This window comes from Oryctolagus cuniculus, chromosome 2, assembly GCF_964237555.1.
Source record: "Oryctolagus cuniculus chromosome 2, mOryCun1.1, whole genome shotgun sequence".
In the NCBI taxonomy this organism is placed as follows: domain Eukaryota; kingdom Metazoa; phylum Chordata; class Mammalia; order Lagomorpha; family Leporidae; genus Oryctolagus; species Oryctolagus cuniculus.
In genome coordinates this window covers 91,683,173-91,706,226 of record NC_091433.1, presented here as the reverse complement: position 1 = coordinate 91,706,226, position 23,054 = coordinate 91,683,173, and the positions used below count along the sequence as shown (strand labels likewise).

General features: G+C 56.3%; 1 protein-coding gene across 1 annotated transcript in view; it reads left to right on the top strand.

The window, feature by feature from the left end:
- SFRP1 (secreted frizzled related protein 1) overlaps positions 1 to 13,294 on the top strand; it is a 33,087-nt gene extending 19,793 nt beyond the window's left edge. Inside the window, exon 3 of the mRNA XM_008273926.4 lies at positions 10,218 to 13,294. Within this exon, the coding sequence (XP_008272148.3) occupies positions 10,218 to 10,540 (323 nt within the window). The 3' untranslated portion in view covers positions 10,541 to 13,294. The remainder of the gene's footprint in view (positions 1 to 10,217) is intronic.
- Positions 13,295 to 23,054: the final 9,760 nt, after the last annotated feature.

Below are 23,054 nucleotides of genomic sequence, written 5' to 3'. Positions count from 1 at the left end.
GTGGGCAGGGGCTGGTGATCTCCCGGGGCGGGGTGGTGAGCTCTCTGCTGTTCACACAGCCAGCACGTGGCCACGCCGCTGGTGGCCAATGAGGGAAGCACGTATGGTCCCGAGTGGTGACCCCAGGATGCTGCTGTGGTCAGCTGCTGCTGGGAGCCGAGAACCGCTCTGCACTTAGCCAGTGTCTCTACTGCTGTTTAGCTGGAGACTGGGGTGTTGCTTTGGGGATGCAGCCATGAGATACCTGTGTCCCAGTAGTCGGGACAAGGTGGTATCTGCCGTGCCCCCAAGCTGGGCAATAGTGATGGACAGATGCCCAGGTGGGAGCCAGGCTGTACCGGGGACCCCCCTCTGTGCACCTGACACTGTGTGCCGTGAGGGGCTCCAGCGCTCTGGGATTGCCCCTGCCGTTCATTTTAAGCTCTTGAGACAGATACAGGCCCTCTGACAGCTGTGTATTTGTTACCAACAGGTTAAATAGGTGTCTTCCTGAGGGGCCCTTGGTGGGGGTCACAGCCAGCGAAGATTAGCACCACAGAGCAGGCAGCAGGCCCAAGAAGGGAGCTTGGATCGGGAAGGTTGGATGTTTCCCAGGGAGCTGCCCGTGGTGGGTTCCCCTGGACCCTGTGCATATAGGAGTCACAGTGTTCCACGGCGCGTGTGGCATGGGAAGGGTGGTCTCCAGACCCCACACTCTGTGGCCGATGGGCGTGTGTATCTACAGATGTGTTACCCAGTGCCTGCCACCGGTGCATGCGTCATGTGGGCCTTTGTTGGTGCCTCACAGAGCTCAGTGGGAGTGAAATTCATTGTCCTTCTTCCACCTGGCCGTGCCCCATTGAGAAAGTGGGGGTCCCTCTGGCAGATCCCTGTGGGGTCTCCGGCTTTGTAGCATGGTGAGACTCGCTTGCTGAGGCTGCAGGGGTGTGGTGTGGTGAGCCCCCCAGGGCGCTGGAGAGGACAGTAGGGAAGGGACCCCTCATGTGTTGCACCAGGGAGAAGCCCAGGAATGAGAGGTAGGCGCACTGCATGAGGAGGGAAAGGGGCTCAGGGTGGGACAGGGAGCTCCGAGGGCCAGCTGCACGCATCTGTGATGGGTGCACCTGCTGGGGGAGATGGGGGCTCATGGGACTGTCCTGTGAGACCCGCCGCCATGCCCCCCACACCCGGCCCAACGCTGGGACTTCGTGTGCTCTCAGTAGGAAGAGAAGCCGTGCAGATGGAGAGGTTCATGATGCATTAACAGAGAAGCTGTGAGTGTGGAGCCAGGAGCTGGAAAATATCCCCCAGCCTGCACCTGTCTTGGGAGTGGTGGAGTGGGGGGCTGGGGCCTGGGCAGGTGCCTCTGGGTGTGGGCTGCACACCTGTGCTGTCCGCTTGGTGACTCCCAGGACTTCCCTTGTGGTCCACCCGACTCTAGGAGGGTCTCCTTGGCAACCCCCCGCCACAGGGAGTGTATCCCACGCTTGCTTCTTTCTAAGACGTGGCTTCCCAAGGAGGCCGGGTGTGAGTGCTCCATCTGTGTGATGGACATTGGATTCCAGCTGGCAGTGGCGTGCCCCGTGAGGCTTTATTGGTCTCAGGCCCCAGAAGGGCTGCAGAGTAAGTCCAGGTGTGGAGGTAGGGTCAGGACTGCAAATGCGTGCGAGGATCCTGAGGGTGTGGCTGTGACCCCCACCCTGCTGTTGCTGCTGCTGCTGCCCTGGGGAGAGCCTGGGCGGTGGATCCAGTGCAGGATATGGGCAGGGGCATTTGTGCTCCCTACCCTGCATGCTTTTATGCCCAGTGTGTCCTTGAGAGGGAGGGAACTGGCTGAGAATCTTCTCTGACCCCAGCCTGCCAAACAGCCTGTCCGGGGCATCAGAAGGGCCTCCCAGGACACCGGCTGCTGCTGGCCTGGGTCTCCCACCATGAGCCACAGGGACCCAATAGGGGATTTTCATGCAAAGCCATCGGTCAGCCAGGGTCAGCCAGGAGAGTCCGGGGAGGCTTGCGGGGGCGGGGGTGAGGTGGGGAGATACAGCCATACCAAGCCACGCCCACCTGTGGTCCCCAGCTGCCAGGCAGTATCAGCCTGCTTGGGCAGTTGTTAGAGGTACACATTCCTGAGCCTACCCTGGCCCTGTTGCTACTGAGTCACAACCTCTCTGGCCGGGGGTGGGGGGGTTTGGGGGGTTTGGGGGGAGGAGGGGTGGGGGGGTGGAGTCAGCAGCCTCTGCACTGCCAGCCTTTGAGAACTGAGCTCTAGATAAATATCTCAGATCCGGGGCGGGCTCAGGGCTGCTCCAGTCTGTGGCTTTAGAAGCTCAACCCCTACCCCCAATCCCTTCCTCCCCTCCCATCTTTTTGCTTCCAAGAGACCACTGCACACTCCAGCCTGCCATTGGGGTGAACACTGGTGGGTAATGGAGAGGAGCTGGGGGCCAGGGAGCCCGTGCTGGGAGCAGCTGTTGGCCTTGGCAGGTTTGCCGGAGCTGGAAGCCAAGCTCCAGTCTCTGCTGCGATTGACTTTAGGAAGTGATTCTGCTGTTCTCACTGCCTCCTGCGGGGTTGTGAACAGCTGGCCGAGGGGGCGAAGGCAGGGGACTGGCCACAGCAATTCTCTGCCTTCCTCTGAGACCCAGGGCGCTGGCTGCCAGAGCCGCCCACGCACGCACGCCTTCGCCCCGCTGCGGTCAAACTCCAGCAGGCCGTGCTGTGCTTGCAAAGTTCATCTCGCACCATCAGCTTCAGTCAGTGGGGGTTGAACACAATCCATGAAACCAAGCAATTAGCGGGATGCCGCCTGAGTGGCATGGATGTTGCTGGTGTGTGCGTTTGTATGCACGCGTGTGTGCATGAGAGAGAGTGGGCAAGCATGAGCGAGCTGGGCAGGTGCCCCTAATGTTGCAAACTCTCCTCCTTTGCCCGTGTCTGGGGTTTGGAATGCAGGTCAAGGTCAGTGTGACCATTTGCTGCAGATGCAATGCTGCGGTCTTCTGCACACGTAACTTTCTGTAGGCGAGGGGGCCAGCTGCTTCCCGCCCCGCTTGTGGAGTGCCTTTCTCCTGTGTGTGCTGCCTGCCGTCTGTGGTTTTGTGCTCCAGAGAGTCTTGAGTTTCTGTGACAAAGCATAAGCGCTTTTCTTTGCTAAGTGAGTTAACGATGCCCAAACACCGGCTCCTGCTGGGAACAGAGCGGTTGTAAAGCGGCCACTGCCAGGCCTTTGTTGGAGAGCACTCAGCCAGCTCCCCAGGGCGCCCAGGCTTCTGAGAGTGCTGGACAGAGGCCGCCATCTCTCCAAGCCAAGGGCCCGGAGCTGCCAGGGTCACCGTCTCCTTTGCACGGCTGGATCTGGACCTGGAGCTTCCTGCCCACTCGAGGGAGTGAGGGAAGTGGGAAGATGATCCCTGTCTTGGACTTCTGGGGGCCTCATCACCCAAAGACTCCTCCCCCCACCCTCCCACCCCCGCCCCCAGGCAGAGGAGGGGCCACGGCCTGATGTGCTGCCCTGGCCGGCTCAGAGTGGCTGGATGAAGCCGGCTGGCAGCGGACCAACTCCAACACTTTCTGAAAGAGTCATTGAGGAAAAGCTGCCACCTGTGGCCCTGGCATCCCATATGGGCACCAGTTTGAGTCTTGGCTGCTCCACTTCTAATCCAGTTCCCTGCTAATGCACCTGGGAAAGCAGTAGAAGATGGCTGAAGTCCTTGGGCCCCTGCATCCATGTGGGGGACCCGAAAGAAGCTCCTGGCTGGCTCCTGGCTTCTGACCGGCTCAGCCCCTACTGTTGTACCCACTGGAGAAGTGAACCAGCAGATGGAAGATCTCTCTCGGTCTTTCACTCTCTCTCTCTGTAAATAAATAAATAAATCATTTAAAAGAGTGAAAGCAATAAAAGAACTTTAACAAAAAACTTTCAATGCCCTGGTCCGTGCCTTCCCGCTCCTAATTTCTACCACCCACTAAAAGTGATTTTCAATGTTTTCGGCTTTTTCTCGTGATACTTGCAAACTTGTGATACTTGTAACTTGGCGTCTTAATTTTGATGCTTAGATATTATTTATCGACATTCTGTTATGGAAGTTAAAAGGTCTCTCACACTGTCTTTCTCATCTGAGTATACTTTAAAGTTTGTGAAAATTGCAATGAAAAGATAAATTTATTTCCGTACCAAAGAAATAAAGCCCAGCCATAATTTTTTTTCACAAGCTTTTTGAAGCTTTTTCAGATGCATGGGTTTAGATATTATTTCTAAATCAACTTTTCTTTCCGTTCCCCACAAACTTTTTGAGGTGCCCTTGTATCTTTATATCACACTTTTATTTTAATATTCAATTAAAAATATATTTATTTGAAAGGTAGAATGACAGAGAGAACAAGACAGGGAAAAAGATCTTCCATCCACTGGCTCATCCACCAAATGGCCAACTCGGGGCCAAACTGAAGCCAGGAGCCAGGAGCTTCTTCCGGGTCTCCCATACAGGTGCAGGAGCCCAAGAACTTGGGCCATCTTCCACTGCTTTCCCAGACCATAGCAGAGAGCTGGATCAGAAGTGGAGCAGCTGGGACTTGAACCGGTGCCCATATGGGATGCTGGTGCTGCAGACCGGGGCTTTACCCACTACACCACAGCGCCGGCCCCTAAAACGTTTTCTTCCGTTCCCTGCGCTGTCTCTATTATCTCTGATTTGTGAGTATTTTCTGCTTGTTTTATGTGGTTTGGCTTCTGTCATTCATATGTGGAGACTTTCCTGAAAGCCTGCCAACGCTTCGAGTGTCCACTTGAATTGCGGAGAGGCACGGCCTGGGGAGCCCGTGTACTCGGGCAGCACTCTGGCTTGTCGGAGCTCATGTTTGAGTCGCTGGGGGCTCACTGCTCTGGTCCTTGGAGCTGCTGTCTTTGTAGGCAGAAACCACCGGGCCCTGTGACCAGAGCTGGTAAAAGGAGTTGGAGACCCCCGGGGGGCTCGCTCTGAGAACCCTCATGTCTGCGGCCCCTCCCCAAGCTGTTGCCCGTGCAGCCGGGGCACCCCCAGAGAGGCGTCTCGGTTGCCGCTGGTGGTGTCACAAGGGTTTGTGGCGGGGGGAGTGGATCTGAGCGTCACTGTGCGGACTTCACACCAATCCCCACACCTGATAGCACCCGGACAGTGGGCTTCGGGGGGCGTGGCTGGGTCCTGCGGTGTGGCTCGACCTGTGTCTTCCTGGGGTCCCCGTCTGCCAGCAGCCTGCTCAACCTCTCCTTTTGGTCAAATCAGCTTCCGCCAGCCACCTGCTTCCTGCTGGGCTCTTGTTTCCTTTGGGTGTCTGCGGCCTGTGTTCGTCCTGTGTCTGAGAACTGGTATTTCCCCAGGGGGCGGGGGGAGGGGGCGCCCATGCTGGATGCCTGTGTTGTGGGTGGTACCTTAACCTGCTGCGCCACACAGCGCCCGCACCCAGGAATGGATGGTTTCCAAGACAGTTTGGATTCACCATTGTAGTCTCATTTCAGCCTCAAAAATAAGGCTTTGCAGGAGGCGCCAAGGAGTGTCGTTTGTGAGCAGAAAAAATAAGGTTTGGGTGGCTGTCATGGAGCGAAACTGTACTAACACGCTCGTCGACTGTGGGGGATTATTTAAGATTGCTGAGAGAGACCGAGACGGCCCCCAGTTGCTGCCTCAGGTTTCTGATTGGTCAGAGATCCCGGGTCTCCGAATTCTTGGTGGTGGTGATGCAGAGTGGAGAGAAATGGCCCGCCCTTGCTGCTCAAAGAAAGGCTTCTGTTTCAGTTCAGGGCCAGAGTGGGGAGCTGAGCTGTCTCTTTGTCCCCCTCAACCCCCAGCTGGGGTGGGGGAAGCCAGTCTGGGGGCTGGATGAGTCCCTGGAGCATCGGGCCGGCCCTGCCAAGGCAGCTGCGGGGGGTCTCGGGATTCCGTGCACCTGCATCAGGCTGATTTTTGAATTGATCATTTGGTGTGGTCGCCGGATGATGTCCTAATGGATGTCCACTTGGCCCTGGGCAGAGGAAGCTTCTCCGGATCTGCCGCAGGGTAAGTGGGAGCGGGGAGCGTGGTGGGGCGGGAGGGGGGCCCTCATGCCTCCAAAGGACTCAGCGGGCCCCTGGTCAGCCGGGTGTGGCCCCAGGCTGGCGCTCAGATGCCCTGTACACTCCGTACGTAGCACCCTGCGGCCTGGGACTTCCGAAGCCAGGATTCGAGGTCACACAGTTGGGTGCCAGGACCTGGTGCTCCGTGCAGCTCCTGCCCCAGCTGCTGCACTGCGGACTCAGCCCATGGTGGGGGAAACACTGGGGTCCTGGCCCTTGCCGAGGGCGAATCAGGAACAAAGTGGTCAGTTCCAGGCTGTTCCTGGGCCAGGCTGTTCCACAGGCCCTGGGTGAAGCATTGCACACACATCCTGAAGGCACGGGAAGTCAGCCTGACCAAGCCTTGCTGGGGTCTGCATCCCCAAATAGAGCTTTGAAAGGCAGAGCGAGTGTTCCCCAGCTCAGGAAAGAGCGAGGAAGAGAGAGTCTAATGCAGAACACGTTTTTCCCTCCCCGGATCTCCCTCCCCCACCCCATCCATGTTCGTCGCATTCCTTATACACGGTCATGGGAAAGAGCAGTGAGTTGTGATTCGAGTTGTGATTAAAAGCTACACAATCAGAAGAGTGAAGTAATTTCCACTGAAGCAAGATCATGTTTTCTTTAAAAAAGATTCACTTGTTTATTTGAAAGGCACACTTACAGACAGAGAAAGGGAGGGGGAGAAGAGGGAAGGGGAGGGGGAGAGGGGAGGAGAGGAGGAGGGGGAGGAGGATGGGGAGAGGGAGGGAGAGGAGGATGGGGGAGGGAATCTTCCATCTATTGGTTCACTCCCCAGATGGCCACAACAGCCAGAGCTGGGCCGGGTTGAAGCCAGGAGCGAAGAGCCTCATCCGGGTCTCCCACGTGGGTGCAGGGAGCCAAGCACTTGGGCCATCTTCTGCTTTCCCAGGTGCATTAGCAGGGAGCTGGATTGGAAGTGGAGCAGCCGGGACTTGAACCTGCGCCCATGAGGGATGCTGGTGTTGCAGGCGGAGGCTTTACCTGCTATGCCACCACCGTGGTCCCAGCCATGTCTTTTTAAACTGAGTCATGGTGTGGGTGAGAGAGCATGGTGTCTGGGGTTAGGTGTGGGTTCTAATCCCAATTCTCTTGTGCTGTTCTTACTTACCCTGAGTCCTTCTACTGACCCGGAATAGAATGATGGTGGCTTGTTTTCAGAACATTTTTCAGAGTTTATTTTTGTGTGTTTATGAGAGAGACAGTGGGAGAGCGCCCATCCACTGGTTCACTCCTCAAATGCCCACAATGGCCAGAGCAGGGCCAGGCCAAAGCTTGGATCCTGGAATTTAACCCAGGTCTCCCACATGAGTAGTAGGGACCCAAGTACTTGGGCCATCATCTGCTGCCTCTCAGAGTGCACAGCAGAGCTGGGGATTGGATCGGGGCCTTCCAGCAGGGGGTGGGGGCATCCTAGCCAGCGCCCAAACTGCCAGGCTAAACACCTGCCCCGCGATGCCTTCTGAACAGGACTGCTGTGGGCAGCAGCCAGGGAGGCACCAATGGAGCAGCTCTCCCAGCTGCTGTCGGTGGGGGCCCGCGTCCCTGCAGGAGAGACGTAGCCATCCGACAGCAGGGAGGACTCCCGGCCTGAGCCTTTGAGACTTAGTGCACAAGCCAAGGCTACCCCTTGGAGGTCCTCACTCCTTTGCCTGTGGCCTGCTTGTGACAAGTGCTTTCTCCCACTCCCATGTGTGTGTTTTGCAAGGGGCAGGCAGGGAGCAGACGCTTAATGAGCTGTGCAGTGGAGCAGGTGTGATCGTGACCCCCCACTGAACAGCTGGGTACACCATAGACGTGGAACCCGTGGCTGTGCCTGTCCAGCAGCGGACTCTGCTGTGTTGCGTTCACTGCACGTGCACCTGCTGGCCTCACCGTGCCCCAGTGCAATGTGAGGGGAGAGTCAAGTGCACCCAGAAGCAGGGGCCAGTGCACGCGTAGGGTAGGGGAAAGAGTTTGAAGGAAGGAACTCGCTGGGCAGCTTGAGCCAGCCTGGGGGCCAGGGCTGATCCCGGGGTGCCTGGAGCCTTCTGGTCAGTAGGGCCCAGCTCTCTTCTGCCCCAGGTGGGGGTGAGGCCTGTCTCAGGCCGAGGGTGGAACTGGGGGTCTGAGTTAAGGAGGCGCCAGGGTCTGGAGCGCTGTAAGAAAAAGCAGGCAGTGAGAGAGTCTTTCACTGGCTGATGTTGATGCTTTCGTTAGAGGTTTGTTCTGAGCGCTTCCTCCTGGTTATTCATGGATTAGCCAAGGCTGTGCTTCTCCAGTCAACTAAATAGCAAATAATAAAGTCTTCTTGGGGCTGGGTTGTGGTGCAATGGATTAAGCCACCGTCTGTGAGGCCGACATCCTGTATAGGCACCAGTTCCTGTCCTGGCTGCTCCACTTCTGATCCAGCTCCCTGCTAATGCGCCTGGAAAGCAGCGGAGGATGGCCTAAGTGCTTGGCCCCTGCACCCACATGGGAGACCTGGATGGAGTTCCAGGCTCCTGGCTTTAGTCTGGCCATGCCTGAACCACTGTGGCCTATTTAGGGAGTGAACTGTTGGGTGGAAGAGTCTCTCAGTGTCTATGACACTCTGTCTTTCAAATCTTTTAACAAATATTTATTTATTTATTTGAAAGGCAGAGTTACACAGAGAGGAAAGGCAGAGAAAGAGAGAGAGAGGTCTTCCATCCACTGGTTCACTCCCCAATTGGCCGCAATGGTCAGAGCTGTGCTGACCCGAAGCCAGAAGCCAGGAGCTTCTTCCAGGTCTCCCATGTAGGTGCAGGGGCCCAAGGACTTGGGCCATCTTCTACTGCTTTCCCAGGCCGTAGCAGAGAGCTGGATCAGAAGTGGAGTTGCTGGGTCTCGAACTGGCACCCATATGGGATGCTGGCGCTTCAGGCCAGGGTGTTAACCCACTGCTGCACAGCGCTGGCCCCCGGGGAAGTAATTCTGATAATAAATTAGAAGCATCCACTAGCTGTAGCTGAAGCATTTCACAATCCCTATACTGGACTCAGAACATCAATAGACCTCATTTTAATCTGAAAAAGGAAACAATAAAAAGAGACAAATACAAGGGGGCATCAAAAACGTGGGTGGAGAAGTGTGATGAAGAGATCGCAGGCATTGTCTGTGCGTATGCGTGTGGAAGCCCCCTGTGTGAGTCGATTTTGGGAAGCAGAGAATCTCACAGCTGCCTCCAGCAAGGATTGAGACAGCACTCAGCACCACAAACTCGGGGCAGGACCAGGAGCAGGGTTCGCCCCTGGGGAAAAGCCTTGGACTTCACACAGGAAGTACCTTCTGTCACTGGATTTTTGCCTTTTCATTTTACCCTCTCATGCTGCCACATGGTTGGGTTGTTGTCTTAGAATGCTCGGTGCACAGGTTGTGCTGAGGTTGTAGCTGAGATGCTGGGTACACAGGTTGGGCTGTAGTTGTAGCTGAGGTGCTGGGTGCACAGGTTGGGCTGTAGTTGTAGCTGAGATGCTGGGTGCACAGGTTGGGCTGTAGTTGTAGCTGAGATGCTGGGTGCACGGTTGGGCTGAGGTTGTAGCTGAGGTACCAGATGCACAGGTTGGGCTGTGGTTCTAGCTGAGATGCTGGGGGCATGAGTTGAGCTGAGGTTGTAGTTGGGTGCACAGGTTGGGCTGAGGTTGTAGCTGAGGTGCTGGGTGCACAGGTTGGGCTGTAGTTGTAGCTGAGGTGCTGGGTGCATGGGTTAGGCTGTAGTTCTGGCTGAGACATTGGGTGCATGGGTTGGGCTGATGTTGTAGCTGAGGTGCTGGGTACACAGGTTGTCCTGATGTTGTAGTTGAGGTGCTGGGTACACAGGTTGGGCTGATGTTGTAGTTGAGGTGCCAGGTGCACAGGTTGGGCTGATTTTGTGGTTGAGGTGCTGGGTGCATGGGTTGGGCTGTGGTTGTAGTTGAGGTTCAGGGTACACAGGTTGGGCTGATGTGGTAGCTGAGGTTCTGAGTGCATGGGTTGGGCTGTGGTTGTGGCTGAGGTGCCAGGCACACGGGTTGGGCTGTGGTTGTAATTGAGACACTGGGGTACACAGGTTGTGTGATGTGGTTCAGGTTCTGGGTGCATGGGTTGGGCTGTGGCTGTGGCTGATGTTCTGGGTCCTAACGTCTCCTCTCCCTGTCCCGCTCCTGTCTAGCACTGAGGATGAAAATCAAGGAGGTGAAGAAAGAAAACGGCGACAAGAAGATCGTCCCCAAGAAGAAGAAGCCGCTGAAGCTGGGCCCCATCAAGAAGAAGGAACTGAAGAAGCTGGTCCTGTACCTGAAGAACGGGGCGGACTGCCCCTGCCACCAGCTGGACAACCTGAGCCACCACTTCCTCATCATGGGCCGCAAGGTGAAGAGCCAGTACCTGCTCACCGCCATTCACAAGTGGGACAAGAGGAACAAGGAGTTCAAGAACTTCATGAAGCGCATGAAAAACCACGAGTGCCCCACTTTTCAGTCGGTCTTCAAGTGACGCTCGCGGGGCGGGCTGGGGCGCGGCCGGCCCAGGATGCTGGGGTGGGAGGTTCTCTCACTGAGCCCTGAAACCCAGCTGGCTTTGTTCTTGCTGCCTCCTCGCTCCCTGCCCCCACAGTAGCCAGGCTCACACCCCCTAGTCCAGCCACGTCCAGGTCGAGTGAGTGCCCTTTAGACTAGGAAAGGCCCTCAGACCCGCACAAGGGAACAGCAGTCCCCGTGCATAACCAGAGACGCATGGAGTCCCTAAGAGAAATTTCTTTTTTGGCCAGTTCGCAAAGGGGTTTGGGGAAGACAAACACAAAAAAGAGCGAGGGCTGGCATCGGAGACGAAATGCTGTGCCTTTCTTGGTGTCGTCACAAATCGCGTGTGGCTCTGCTGGCCGATCTGTGCCTTTGGGACTAGAACATTCTATCGGCAAGTCACGTCGCTTTCCCTTCCAGAGCGGTTTCCCTGTCTGCCCACTCCGGACAGAAGGGGACTCACCCCACGCTGAGGAGTCGAGCCCCGTTGCGGGATGTAGTCACGAGTGCAGGATGGAAGAAGGTACACGCACAAGATGTAATGGGGGAAGCCGAGGGCCCCGCCTGCTCTGCCCTCAGCTTTCTGCACATGGCCATCTTCTGCTCTGACTCAGCCAGTCTCAGAGGCCTGGGGGACACGGTGGAGGAGGCACGGCCCTGCCTCAGACCCGTGGAGGGACCCCAGAACCTGCCCTTGCGCAGGGAGACGAGAAAGGCGGCAGGGGCGAAGGAGATGGGGCTGCTCAGGCCGAGAAGGCAGTGAAGAGTGATTTTCCAAAAAGACAGGCTGGGTGGTGAGCCTGGGTGTGCGGCTTCGTTGTCTTATCTCATCTGTTTGCTCGTGTCTCGGCATCCCTCCCACCAGCTCCCAAAGCCCACTTCCTCATCAAGGTTCCGGGAAAAGCCGACACTCAGCATCTGAAAGGTGTCCAGGGCCCCGACGGGAGGGAGGGCACCCAGGTGTGGTCAGCTGTGCTGCTCCCTCCTCGGGTCTTCCTGGTTGGGTGCTTTCCTTTCCTGCCAGGAAGAAATGGACTCCTTTCAATTCCACTGTCTACGGCTCAAAGGGATTTCCTGCCTCCTGCCCTTCTCTCTCTCTCTCTCTCTCTCTCTCTCTCTCTCTCTCTCTCTCTCTCTCTCCCCCTCTCTCTCCGTCTCTCTCCCTCCCTCTCTCTCATTTCTGCAGTGGGAAAGCTGGCACCAGTCCCCATCCGAGGAGACAGCATCAAAGGCCAAGCCTTCCCCAGGTGCCCTAAGATGCTCCCCAGAGCTCCCTGATTAATGGGCGGGGCAAGTGACTAGCTCACTTAGGTTCGCTGCTCTTGGCCGGTGCAAACCAGGAACATTTGTCACCTGAGATTCTTCAGTGACCGTCCCCAGTACGTTTGCCCCCGAGACACGGATCACAGCAGGGGCGCTGCCAGGTGTCACCCGGGAGCTCCCCCTCCCGCCCGGCCCCAGGCCCACACAGAACGTGGGCGATGTTTCCAATCACTCCCAGAGACTGCAGTCCGAACACCAGCACAGCAACTCGGTCACCTGCCCCCAGGCCATTCTGATGTGGTGACCGGCTCGCAGGCACCGGCAGCCTTGTCTAGTTCTTTGACCTTGGATCAGACAGCGTCGGGGGTGGGGATGCCTGGTTGGCCTGTGGTTTCAGGTGTGTGCGTGCGTGTATATACGTATTAGCTAAGTAGACATTTTCTCCTCTTCTCTGATTGGTCTGAAACTCAGAGCAGTCTCACATGTGCCTGGGGCCGGGCTGGCAGGGAGGGGGGTGGTGAGTGCAGAGATCAGGGGGCTGGGGCTGCCTGCTCCTTCTGCCAAAGTGCCTTGGGCAGCCGCGGGCCCCGCCCTCCCCAGAGTGAGCCTTAGGGGAGGGGTCGTCCAGGCTGCTAGCAGTCTCCGGGGTGAGGGGACACCAGCTCTCTCTGTCTCACGTCAGCCAGTTCAGGACCCAAAGGGAGGCTGCCGTCGGGCCCAGAGCTGCGCCATGAGCCCCTGCTTCTCCCAACAAAGGATGTAAGAGAACCAGCGTGCAGGCTTGTTGGCGCCGTCGCCATCGGTTTCCAAACCGGACGGAGGTTGTTACAGCTCGCTGGGATTTGCAACACGTGGCTCAGGCTGTGGAGGATGCTGGTAGTCTGTTTAGGAGGCAGAAGGTGAGGTGAGGATTCCAAGGACGTTTCGCTACTGAAGTAGCCCGTGTGGCCCTTGGCTCTTGTGTCTGAGGGTGAGCACACGGAGCCCCGCTCCCCAAGGCAGGTTCTGACCAGAGCGCCCGTTCTCACTCGGGTCCACCAGTCGTGCGGTTACAGCCACCCCACCCCCTGAACCTCGAATCCGGTCTTCTCATCATGCCCAGAGCTGGAGGGCTCGCACGGTCTGTTTTCAAAGTGCCCCCGTGGCGACTCCTGCGGGTGCCCAGGACGCGGGTGGAGTGCCTGCTCCGTCCGGTTCCCTCCCTGTCACCCTCCCTCCCCTTTGGGAGCCCCGACCTTGTTAGGAAAGCTTTGAATACTGTGAAAAGGTTTGCCATTCCATCTCATTTGCGGTGTTTTTTCTTAAACTGCACGCCCCCAGATGTTCTGCTTGGTATCGCTTATGTTAATAGCCATTCCCAAATGTGTGCATTTTATCCTCATGCTTTTGTTGTTGTTTTTTTTTTTTTTTTGTTTCCTGCCATGTATCAGTATCACATGACTAAAATCACTCAGTTAATCAACAACCATGTGAGTGGTGATTTATTTCCCCCCTGCCTCCTCCCGTGGCCACACAGCTCCGTCCCGGGTGTCCTCTGTGGTGCCTTCTCACCTGAGTTCCGCAGCTTCTAGATGGCGTCTGGGCATGGGTGGGCCACAGGAGAGCCTGGTGGGCACCGCGGGCCGCCCTCCCCTCACCAGCCCCTTGGCCGTTACCATCTGCTCCCCAAGGGGAATTGCACCTGCCTGAGAACTTCCGACCGCGCCCACCCCTTCGACTGGCAAGTGAAGACTCTAGGGTGTGATGTGGCCAGGGGTTTGGGAATGCGGGGCTCCCGAGTCTCCCGTGTGTGGGTCTCATGCCTGAGTGACACCTGTTGAAGCTCCGCCCAGCCCGAGCTGGTTCCTGCTAGGTTCTCAGCTTCTTGCCTGAGGAGTGCTTCTGCCTGACTTTGAACTCTAAGCAATTATGGGGGGATGATTTCAACTGACGTAGGTCCCTGGTTAATAAGTCACCTCCAAGCACAAGGTAGAAATGTGCAAATATTCCTGCTACCTCCAAACCACACCCAGCCACAGAGACACCATTTAAAACACTGCTTAAGGCCCAGAGACCGAGGGAGACCAAAGAGACGGGGTTCCCAGCTGCTAGTTCACTCCCAAATGCCTGCAACAGCCTGAGCTGGGGGCCAGGAACTCCTGATCTCTCTTCACCGCTGCCTCCCTGTCGGGTGCATTAGCAGGAAGCCAGGGCCAGAAGCCAGGGCTGGGTGTGGAACCCAGGTGCTCCCCACGTAGGTCAAGGGCGTCTTCACCCATGTCTTATCTGCCAGGCCCAGCACTGGTCCTGGGAGCTGCATTTCGTCTCCAGCTTCCTCCTAGGACCCTGGGCTGCAGCCATCCCCAAACCCCAGCCCTGGACAGGCTGGGGCTTGCTGCATAGTTAACCAACTGGTGGAACTGCCCGATGGCTGAGGAATTCAGGGGATTTGATGGCAGAATTGGGACTTGCATGCTCCATTGGCTCCCATCTGGGCGGTTTGAAACTCGGGTTATGGGCAGAGCCACAGAGGCCCCACCCACCAGGGAGTCTGGCCCAACTCCCTGTCAACCATACATGGGGTGGGGGTGGGGGCGGGGGCATGCTGCCTCACTCTCCCGTGACTCTTAGGGAGATCTGGATAATTCTGTCTCTAACAAGGAGGCCCACGATCTGAAGGAGTGAAGGCCCGGGGCATAGGGTCCAAAGGCGGGTGGCATAGGGTCAGCACCCCTGCCCCCGAGGCTGGCAGCTGGCCATGATAGTTAAATCAGGCCGTGTGTTGGGCCAGGCTTGGGGAAGGCCCCAAGGCTCCTGCAGAGAAGGAGGAGGAGGGTGGGAGGAGGTGGCAGGAAGCCAGGAGCTAGAGAGGACTGGAGCATCATGGTAGTTAATGGCAGCGTGTGTGTCCCCGAGCGCAGACCGCACGCAGATCCTGCATCCTCTCCAAGCACACTGCTGCCTCCTGTTTGGGTGCCTGCCCTCGCACTGCCAGACTGGCAGCTGTTCCTGCCACAGAGGCTGGAGATAGGGGACGGAGGTGTTCCCCTGATGGAGACGGAGGAGGGACAGGTTAGGTGTCCCCTGGACCCAGAGACGCGTTTCTGTGCAGTCAGCTGGCCACAGGGAAAGCACCCACTCTGCGCTGGCTTGGCTGGGCCCTCACAGGAAGCAAAGTGACAGCTGGTGTGTTCTGCCCACTTGGGCTCCTAGCGAAACCTCCCCTTCCTCCACGTCTTCCTGGTGACCCTGCCTCTGCCCCGAGCTGGGCAGCACAGCTCCGGTGCAGCACAGTTCCAGAACACCCCCGACCCCTCGCTGAGTCCATGGTCCAGAGAAAAGCCTCTCTCTCCTGAAGCATGCTTCCTCACCACCAGGCAATCGTTTTTATTTAGAAGTGGTTTTGGTAACCGGCGCTATGGCTCACTAGGCTAGTCCTCCGCCTGTGGTGCCGGCACACCAGGTTCTAGTCCCAGCTGGGGCGCCGGATTCTGTCCCGGTTGCCCCCCTTCCAGGCCAGCTCTCTGCTGTGGCCCGGGAGTGCAGTGGAGGATGGCCCAAGTGCTTGGGCCCTGCACCCCATGGGAGACCAGGAGAAGCACCTGGCTCCTCCTATCAGATCAGCGCAGTGCGCAGGCCGCGGTGGCCATTGGAGGGTGAACCAACAACAAAGGAAGACCTTTCTCTCTGTCCACTCCGCCTGTAAAAAAAAAAAAAAAAGAGGTGGTTTCGGGGCCCACGCTGTGGCGTAGCAGATAAAGCCACTGCCTGCAGTGCTGGCATCCCACATGGGCATCTGTTCCTGTTCCAGCTGCTCCACTTCCGATCCAGCTCCTTGCTAATGCACCTGGGAAAAGCAGCAGAAGATGGCCAAGCCCTTGCATCCCTGCAGCCATGTAGGAGACTCAGAAGAAGATCCTGGCTCCTGGCTTTGGCCTAGCCCAGCACTAGCTATTGCAGCCATCTGGGGGAGTGAACCAACAGATGAGATCTCTCTCTCTCTCTCTCCTCCTCCTTCCCTGTTTGCCTGTAGATAATTTTTTTTTTTAAAGGAAATGGCTTCAACTGCAGGAGAAAGTTATCAACTTCATCATCTTTTTTTAAAAGAGTTATTTTATTTATTTGAAAATCAGAGTTATACAGAGAGAGAAGGAGAGGCAGAGAGAGAGAGAGAGAGGTCTTCCATCTGCTGGTTCACTCCCCCATTGGCCACAACGGCTGGAGCTGCACCGATCCGAAGTCAGGAGCCAGGAGCTTCTTCTAGGTCTCCCACATGGGTGCAGGGGTCCAAGGACTTGGGCCATCTTCTACTGCTATCCCAGGCCATAGCAGAGAGCTGGATCAGAAGTGGATCAGCCAGGACTCAAACCAGTGCCCATATGGGATGCCGGCACTGCAGGCGGTGGCTTTACCCGCTATGCTACAGCGGCCGGCCCCGAGATCAACTTCTAAATCAAGGCAAAAAAAAAAAAAAAAATTTCACGGTGCCTTAAAAGGGAGAACGCACGCGTGCCCGGCACAGGGTCGCCCCTGTGCCCAGGGAGCACAGTGCTCCGGGTCTTTGTTGCTGTCGTTTTATCATCCCTGTTGTGTGCGCAGATGGCTGTGAGAGGTGTTTGGGAGTGTAATGGTCAGTGTCTTCCTGACTTTTTCCATGGCAGACCCTTTCGTGGTGCGCGCACTGTCACCTGCCTCCATTTCTGCCTGGCCCTTGGATGTCCCTGTCCTGTCTCCACAGGCGTTCAGGGCCCTGTGTTGCATGTGCTTGTCCCTCACAGGCTGAAGCCCTTGAGTGTGTGTATGTGTGCGGGGAGGGGGCAGGGAACTGGCCCAGCTGCTGGACCAAACATCAAGACAGACAAGCACCTGGCAGCCCTCCTGATTTGGGATTAGGCCAAAATCAGAGTGCGTTCTGCACTCCCACCCCCAAGTATGTCGGGGGAAATGTGACCCTTGTCTTTCTGATTCCTGTGCACTTAACTCATTAAAATGTTGATCTACAAAGCATGCAGGCTGGCCAACCCAATCTCTGGGGCTCTATCCCAAGCCAAACTTTTTTCTCTTTTTTTCTTTCTCTCTCTCTCTTTTTTTTTTTTTCTTGACGACTCTTTGTGGGGAGGGTAGGTGGAGAGCCGGAATCAAAGGATTCATCTTGGAACTGGCTAGTTAGGTCTCGTGGGGAGGGACGCTTGGCACCAGCAGGCAAGGACAGGGACCCAGAGCTTGGGGGAGGATTGGACGAGTCTGATGCTTCCAGACCTAATCAGAACCACCTGGGCTGCCTCAAGCCCGGTTACTGTCCAGGCTGCACGAAGCATTTGACCTTGACCTGTGCTGAGAATGAGCCAGGACACATGAAAGGAAGACCAGAATCCACGGACAGCAATCAGTGTGTGTGCACAGAGCTCTGGAGGAGCCTGCAGCTCATGGGCCACGTCTGGCTCCTCTCCACACGAAATTCTAGAACCTGCCTCCCATGAATGCTAACTTACTCCTCTTCAAAAAAAATCCATCCCAGGGCCCATGTCGTTTGGTAGCGGGTGAAGCCGCCGGCTGCAACACTGCTGCTTACCATGGCAGCATCCTATTTGGTCACCGGTTCAAGTCCCGGATGCTCCTCTTCTGATCGCTTCCCTGCTAATGGCCTGGGGAAAGTAGCAGAAGATGGCCCAAGTCCTTGGGGACCCAGCCACCTATGTGGGAGACCTGGAGGAAGCTCCTTGCTTTGGCTTGGCCTGGCCCTGGCCATTACTGAGATTTGGGGAATGAACCAGTGGATGGAAGCTCTGTCTCTCCCTCTCTCTTTGTAGCTCTGATTTTCAAATAAATAAATAAATCTTAAACAAATGTTTTGAAGTTTGACCTGGCTTACCCAGGTGATATGTGTCAGCTGTTGCCACTGCAGTGACATTAGGGGAGAATTGGTTTCCAATATTCCTTCCTTCCTTCCTTCCTTCTTTTTGATTTTTTTTTTATTTTTTGACAGGCAGAGTGAACAGTGAGAGAGAGAGAGAGAGACGGAGAGAAAGGTCTTCCTTTGCCGTTGGTTCACCTCCCAATGGCTGCCGAGGGCATTGCACTGATCCGAAGGCAGGAGCAGATGCTTCTCCTGGTCTCCCATGGGGTGCAGGGCCCAAGGACTCAGGCCATCCTCCACTGCACTCCCGGGCCACAGCAGAGAGCTGGCCTGGAAGGGGGGCAACCGGGACAGAATCCGGCGCCCCAGCTGGGACTAGAACCTGGTGTGCCGGCACCACAGGCGGAGGATTAGCCTAGTGAGCCACGGCGCCGGCCCCTTCCTCTCTATATCTATCATCTGTCTGTCTGTCTATCTATCTATCTATATCTATCTATCTATCTATCTATCTATCTATCTATCTATCTATCTTTTTTAAGATTTACTTATTTGTTTGAAAGGCAGAGTTAGAGAGAGAATCTTCCATCTGCTGGTTCACTCCCTAAGTGGCTGCAATGGCTGGAGCTGGGACGACCCAAAGCCAGGAACCAGGAGCCTCCTCCAGGTCTCCCATGCAGGTGCAGGGATCCAAGCACTTGGACCCTCTTCTGCTGCTTTCCCAGGCACATAAGTTGGGAGCTGGATCGGAAGTGGAGCAGCCGGGACTTGAACCGACGTCCATAAGGGATGCCGGCACTGCAGGCAGCGGCTTTACCCGCTACACCACAGCGCCGGACCCTCCAGCATGTCTTTGTCAGAGGCTTCAGGGGTGAACGCTGGATCGGAATCAGGGCTCCTAAAGCACAGAGCCAGGGTCCGGAATGCCGAGTCCCTTCCTGCAGGGTGTTTTCATCCCCTCATCTTCCAGGCCAGTTTAGTGCCTGCGCTCGGCTCCCCTCCCCCCAGTGCAGGGAGCCAAGACACCAGCTGGCTTGCATCTCTGAAACATTTCCTTGGGGGCCTTTTATGTGAAGTGAATCCTTCAAGGTTCCTCGCAGTAGGGCCTGAAAAGCCAGATTCAGAAAGCAGGAGGAAAACGCCCCCAGTGTCAGAGCAACATGGCCAAGGGGTGCAGCCCCTGTGTTGCATGGGGGCCAGACAGAAAGGCTTCCGGATGGCTTCAGGCACAAACTCTGGAGAGAAGGAAGCTGGGTGCAAGGGTGGCTCCAAGGCTGGTCAGTGCCTGCTCCCCTGGGGTTGCTCCGAATCCCCAGGGCACACACGGTCCATGATTTTGTCTCGCTCTTTCTCTCGCCGAGTGGCATCCTGAGAAGAGCTATTCTACTGGAGTTGGCTTCAGACACGGTTCCTGCCGCGGGTACTTGGCCTAATGGTTAAGATGTCCACGTCCCATGCTGGAGCACAAGGGTCTGATTCCCAGCTCCTGCTACGAATTCCAGCTTCCTGCTTATTCAGACCCTGGAGGTAACAGTGATGGCCCAACTGGTTGGGCCCCTGCCACTCTCTTGGGAGACCTGGATTGCGTTCCTGGCTCCCGCGTTTTGCCTCATCCAGCCCTGGCTACTGCTGGCATTTGGGGAGTGAGCCAACCGATGGCAGCTCTCTTTCTCTGTTTATCTCTCTCTCTCTAATGAATAAATAAAAATTAAAGGAATGAAATACTGACACATGAAAGAAATGAAATACTGATAAATCAATTTGGTTATGTCAGCATTCAAAGTTCCTGTTCAACCACCGGAACATAAAGGTGACCCATAGAATGGGAGAAAATACTCTCAAATCAGGGCCAGCACTGTGGCACAACAGGTTAAGGCCCCAGTCTGCAGCACTGGCATCCCGTATGGGTGCCGGTTCAAGTCCCAGCTGCTCCTCTTCCAATCCAGCTCTCTGCTATGCTCTGGGAAAGCAGTGGAAGATGGCCCAAGTCTTTGGGTCCCTGCACCTGTGTGGGAGACCTGGAGGAAGCTCCTGGCTTCTGGCTTTGGATGAGCTCAGCTCTGGCCATTGCGGTCATTTGAGGAGTAAACCAGCGGAATGGAAGTGCGCGCTCTCTCTCTCTCTCTCTCCCCCTCTCCTTCTCTCTTGTGTGACTCTGACTTTCAAATAAATAAAATAATTCTTTAAAAAATACTTGCAAATCATGTATCTGACAATGGATTAATATGCAGAATACATACAGAGAGATGGAGAGCTCCGAACCACGTGGCCCACTGGTCCGCGCCCCAGGTGCCTGTAACACACTGGTGGAATCCGATCCTTTGAGCCATCACCTTGCCTCTCAGGGTGTGCGCTAGCAGGAAGCTGGAGTCAGGAGTCAGAGTAGGGATCACACCTAGGGACTCCAAAGCGGGGTGCAGGTGTCTTAACCAGTGTCGTGAGCACTGTGCCACTGTCTGTCCCTGCAGGGAAAGGCCGCCATCTCTTCCTGCTGCTTCCTCGGGCTCTCCCCTGCTTGCAGCCTCAGCCTTCTCTTTCCTCTCGCTCCAGCCTTCCTAGCATTGAGGGGTGGCAGGCTGGGGTCCCCTGGCCCTGCCCTGGCAGGAAGGGCAGCCTCCTACCCAAAGGCTCCTTCAGACTGTCAGGCTCCTCTGATCTACAACAGGGCGGTTCAGGCTGAATCCCAGGCAGAGAGGTGGGAGGGAGCCCCGCCTGGCTCCTGTAGGGATACAATGTGGCTTCTTGGGCCTGCTGGCTGCCACCACTCCTGTGTGTTCTCAGATGCAGGAACCAAAGGAAGCCCCAATCACTCTCCTGCTGGGCATAGCATTCTCTCCCCAGCCCAGGGCTCTGCAGTCACGCCTCTGTGCCCCATGCACCAGGGGGTTTGCACCAAAGGGGTCTCCAGTCCGTCTTCCATCTGTCAAGTCTGTTTCCTGGTTTTTGGCACAGCTGACACTGGGCTCAGACACCCTGCGGGCTGGAAGGATCTGTCCTACAGGACTGGGACAGGAGACAGCTGGTGTCCCTGTTTCCTGGAGAGCTTGGCGAGGCATGGGGTCCTTTCCAAAGTGCCCACTTAGCAACCACCCCTGCCCCCCAGTACTGATGGGGTTCCCTGGATCCTGGAGCTTTAGGCACTGGAGGGAAGAGGAATAGACAAGCCTGCTCCATCCAGCCCATAGCACAGTTGGTTATGTCACAGGTCGCAGAAAGGAGAGTGGTTGCCAGAGCAAGTTTCGTGGGTTCTTTGCTTCTGCTTTGTATAGAGATAAGAAGCCGGGAAACACTTTGCAAAAAAGGAAGCAAAAACTTTATCTTGATTTGCAAAGCAATAATGAAACATCCAGTCTGAGAGGAGACCAGATGGAGAGCCCAGATCGGGACTCTGGCTTTGAGGCAGTGCCTGGGGTTTTTAAGGCATTGCTGTCTTTTCATTGGGTCGTTCTATGGGGGTGCCCTTTGGACAGGGAGCGGGGTTGAATACGCTATGTTACATACGCTTGGAGACAGCTGGGGGTCTCTTGGAGACAGCCCCGACTCCCCTTAGGGGCTCAGCCCCTTCCTCTGCTGGCTTCTAGGTGGAAGATTGCAACTTGGTTGAAGCTGTGGTTAGCTCACTAGGCTAATCCTCCACTTTGTGGTGCCGGCACACCGGGTTCTAGTCCCAGTCGGGGCACTGGATTCTGTCCCGGTTGCCCCTCTTCCAGGCCAGCTCTCTGCTATGGCCCGGTAGTGCAGTGGAGGATGGTCCAGGTGCTTGGGCCCTGCACCCCATGGGAGACCAGGAGAAGTACCTGGCTCCTGCCATCGGATCAGCGCAGTGCGCCGGCCGCGGCGGCCATTGGAGGGTGAACCAATGGCAAAGGAAGACCTTTCTCTCTGTCTCTCTCTCTCACTGTCCACTCTGCCTGTCAAAAAACAAAACACACACACACACACACACACAAATAGGCTTACACATACCGAAGAGGAGGCTGTAGTTGGGGGGACGCCGGCCGGCCGGCCTGGATAAAAGCTTCCCAGCCATAGTTTGCAACCTGCTTGTGCAGGGACATCCCAGCTCCGTCTGCGGGGCCCACAGACCCCTAGCCCCACGGACGGCCTCAAGTTATTGGTAAAGTCAGGCTGACAGCCATTGTCCCAGCTGCTGCAAAGGAGGTAAAGATAAGAGGGAAGTGAGCCCTGCCCCCAGGTGTCCCACAGTCTCCTAGGAAGGTCAGCCCCCATGGCGGGTGGGACGTGGAAGGTATGGTAGGAGCGGTGTGGGGCCCTCTGCAGCAGGAGGCAAGGCTGCAGGGCCTGGGGACCTGTTTCCCCAGTCATCGCGGTAACCAGACACCAGACAACAGTGACTTGGGAAGGAAAGAGGTTGGTTTGAGCTCATGACCTTGTAGGTTCCTGGGCCAGATCGGGCGGGCCCCATTGCTGACAGCCTGGTGTGGACGGGTCTCCCGTGGTGAGGAGGAGAGAGAACGCAGGGCTGGCCCTGGCAAGGCGCTGCCTCCCAAGGGCACGCCCCCAGGGTCTTAAGGTCCACCTCTGACACCATGTAGTAGGACTGCATTTCCACCCTCTTAGTGCCATTAGTGTTAAGACTTGGGATTTAAACTTTATTCTTAATTTTATTTTTTAAAAAAATTTATTTATTTGAGAGGCAGAGTTACAGACAGAGAGAGGGAGAGACAGAGAGAGAGGGAGAGAGAAAGATGAGAGAGGGGGAGAGAGAGAGAGAGAGAGAGAGAGAGAGAGAGAGATCTTCCAAATGCTGATTCACTCCTCAAATGGCTGCAAGGACCTGAGCTGGGTCAATCTGAAGCCAGGGCCCTGGAACTCCATCCTGTGGGTGCAGGGGCCCAGGGACTTGGGCCATCTTCTGCTGCTTTCGCAGGTGCATTAGCAGGGAGCTGGATGGGAGTGGAGCAGCTGGGACTCGAACCAGTGCCTATATGGGATGCCAGTGCCAAGGGCAGAGGCTTAACCTACTATGCCACAGTGCCAGCCCTGAAACTTTTCTTTTTAAAAAGATGTACTTTATGTATTTGAATGGCAGAGTAACAGAAAGAGAGGGAGAGATATACAGAGAAAGCGATCTTCCATTTACTGGGTCACTTCCCAAATATGGGCCCAATGGCCCTGGGCTGGTCCAGGTCCAAGCCAGGAGCTCCACTGGGTCTCTCACATAAGGAACAGGTCCCAGGCACCTGGGCCATCTTCCACTGCTTTCCCAGGTGCCTTAGCAGGGAGCCGGATCAGAAGTGGAGCAGCTGGGACTCGAACAGGCGCCCATATGGGATATGGGTGTCACAGAAAGTGCCTTAACCTGCTGCGCCAAAGCACCAGCCCAGGCCCTGGGGTTTCAGCTATAAGTGCGTGTGTGAGCTTGGGGCCA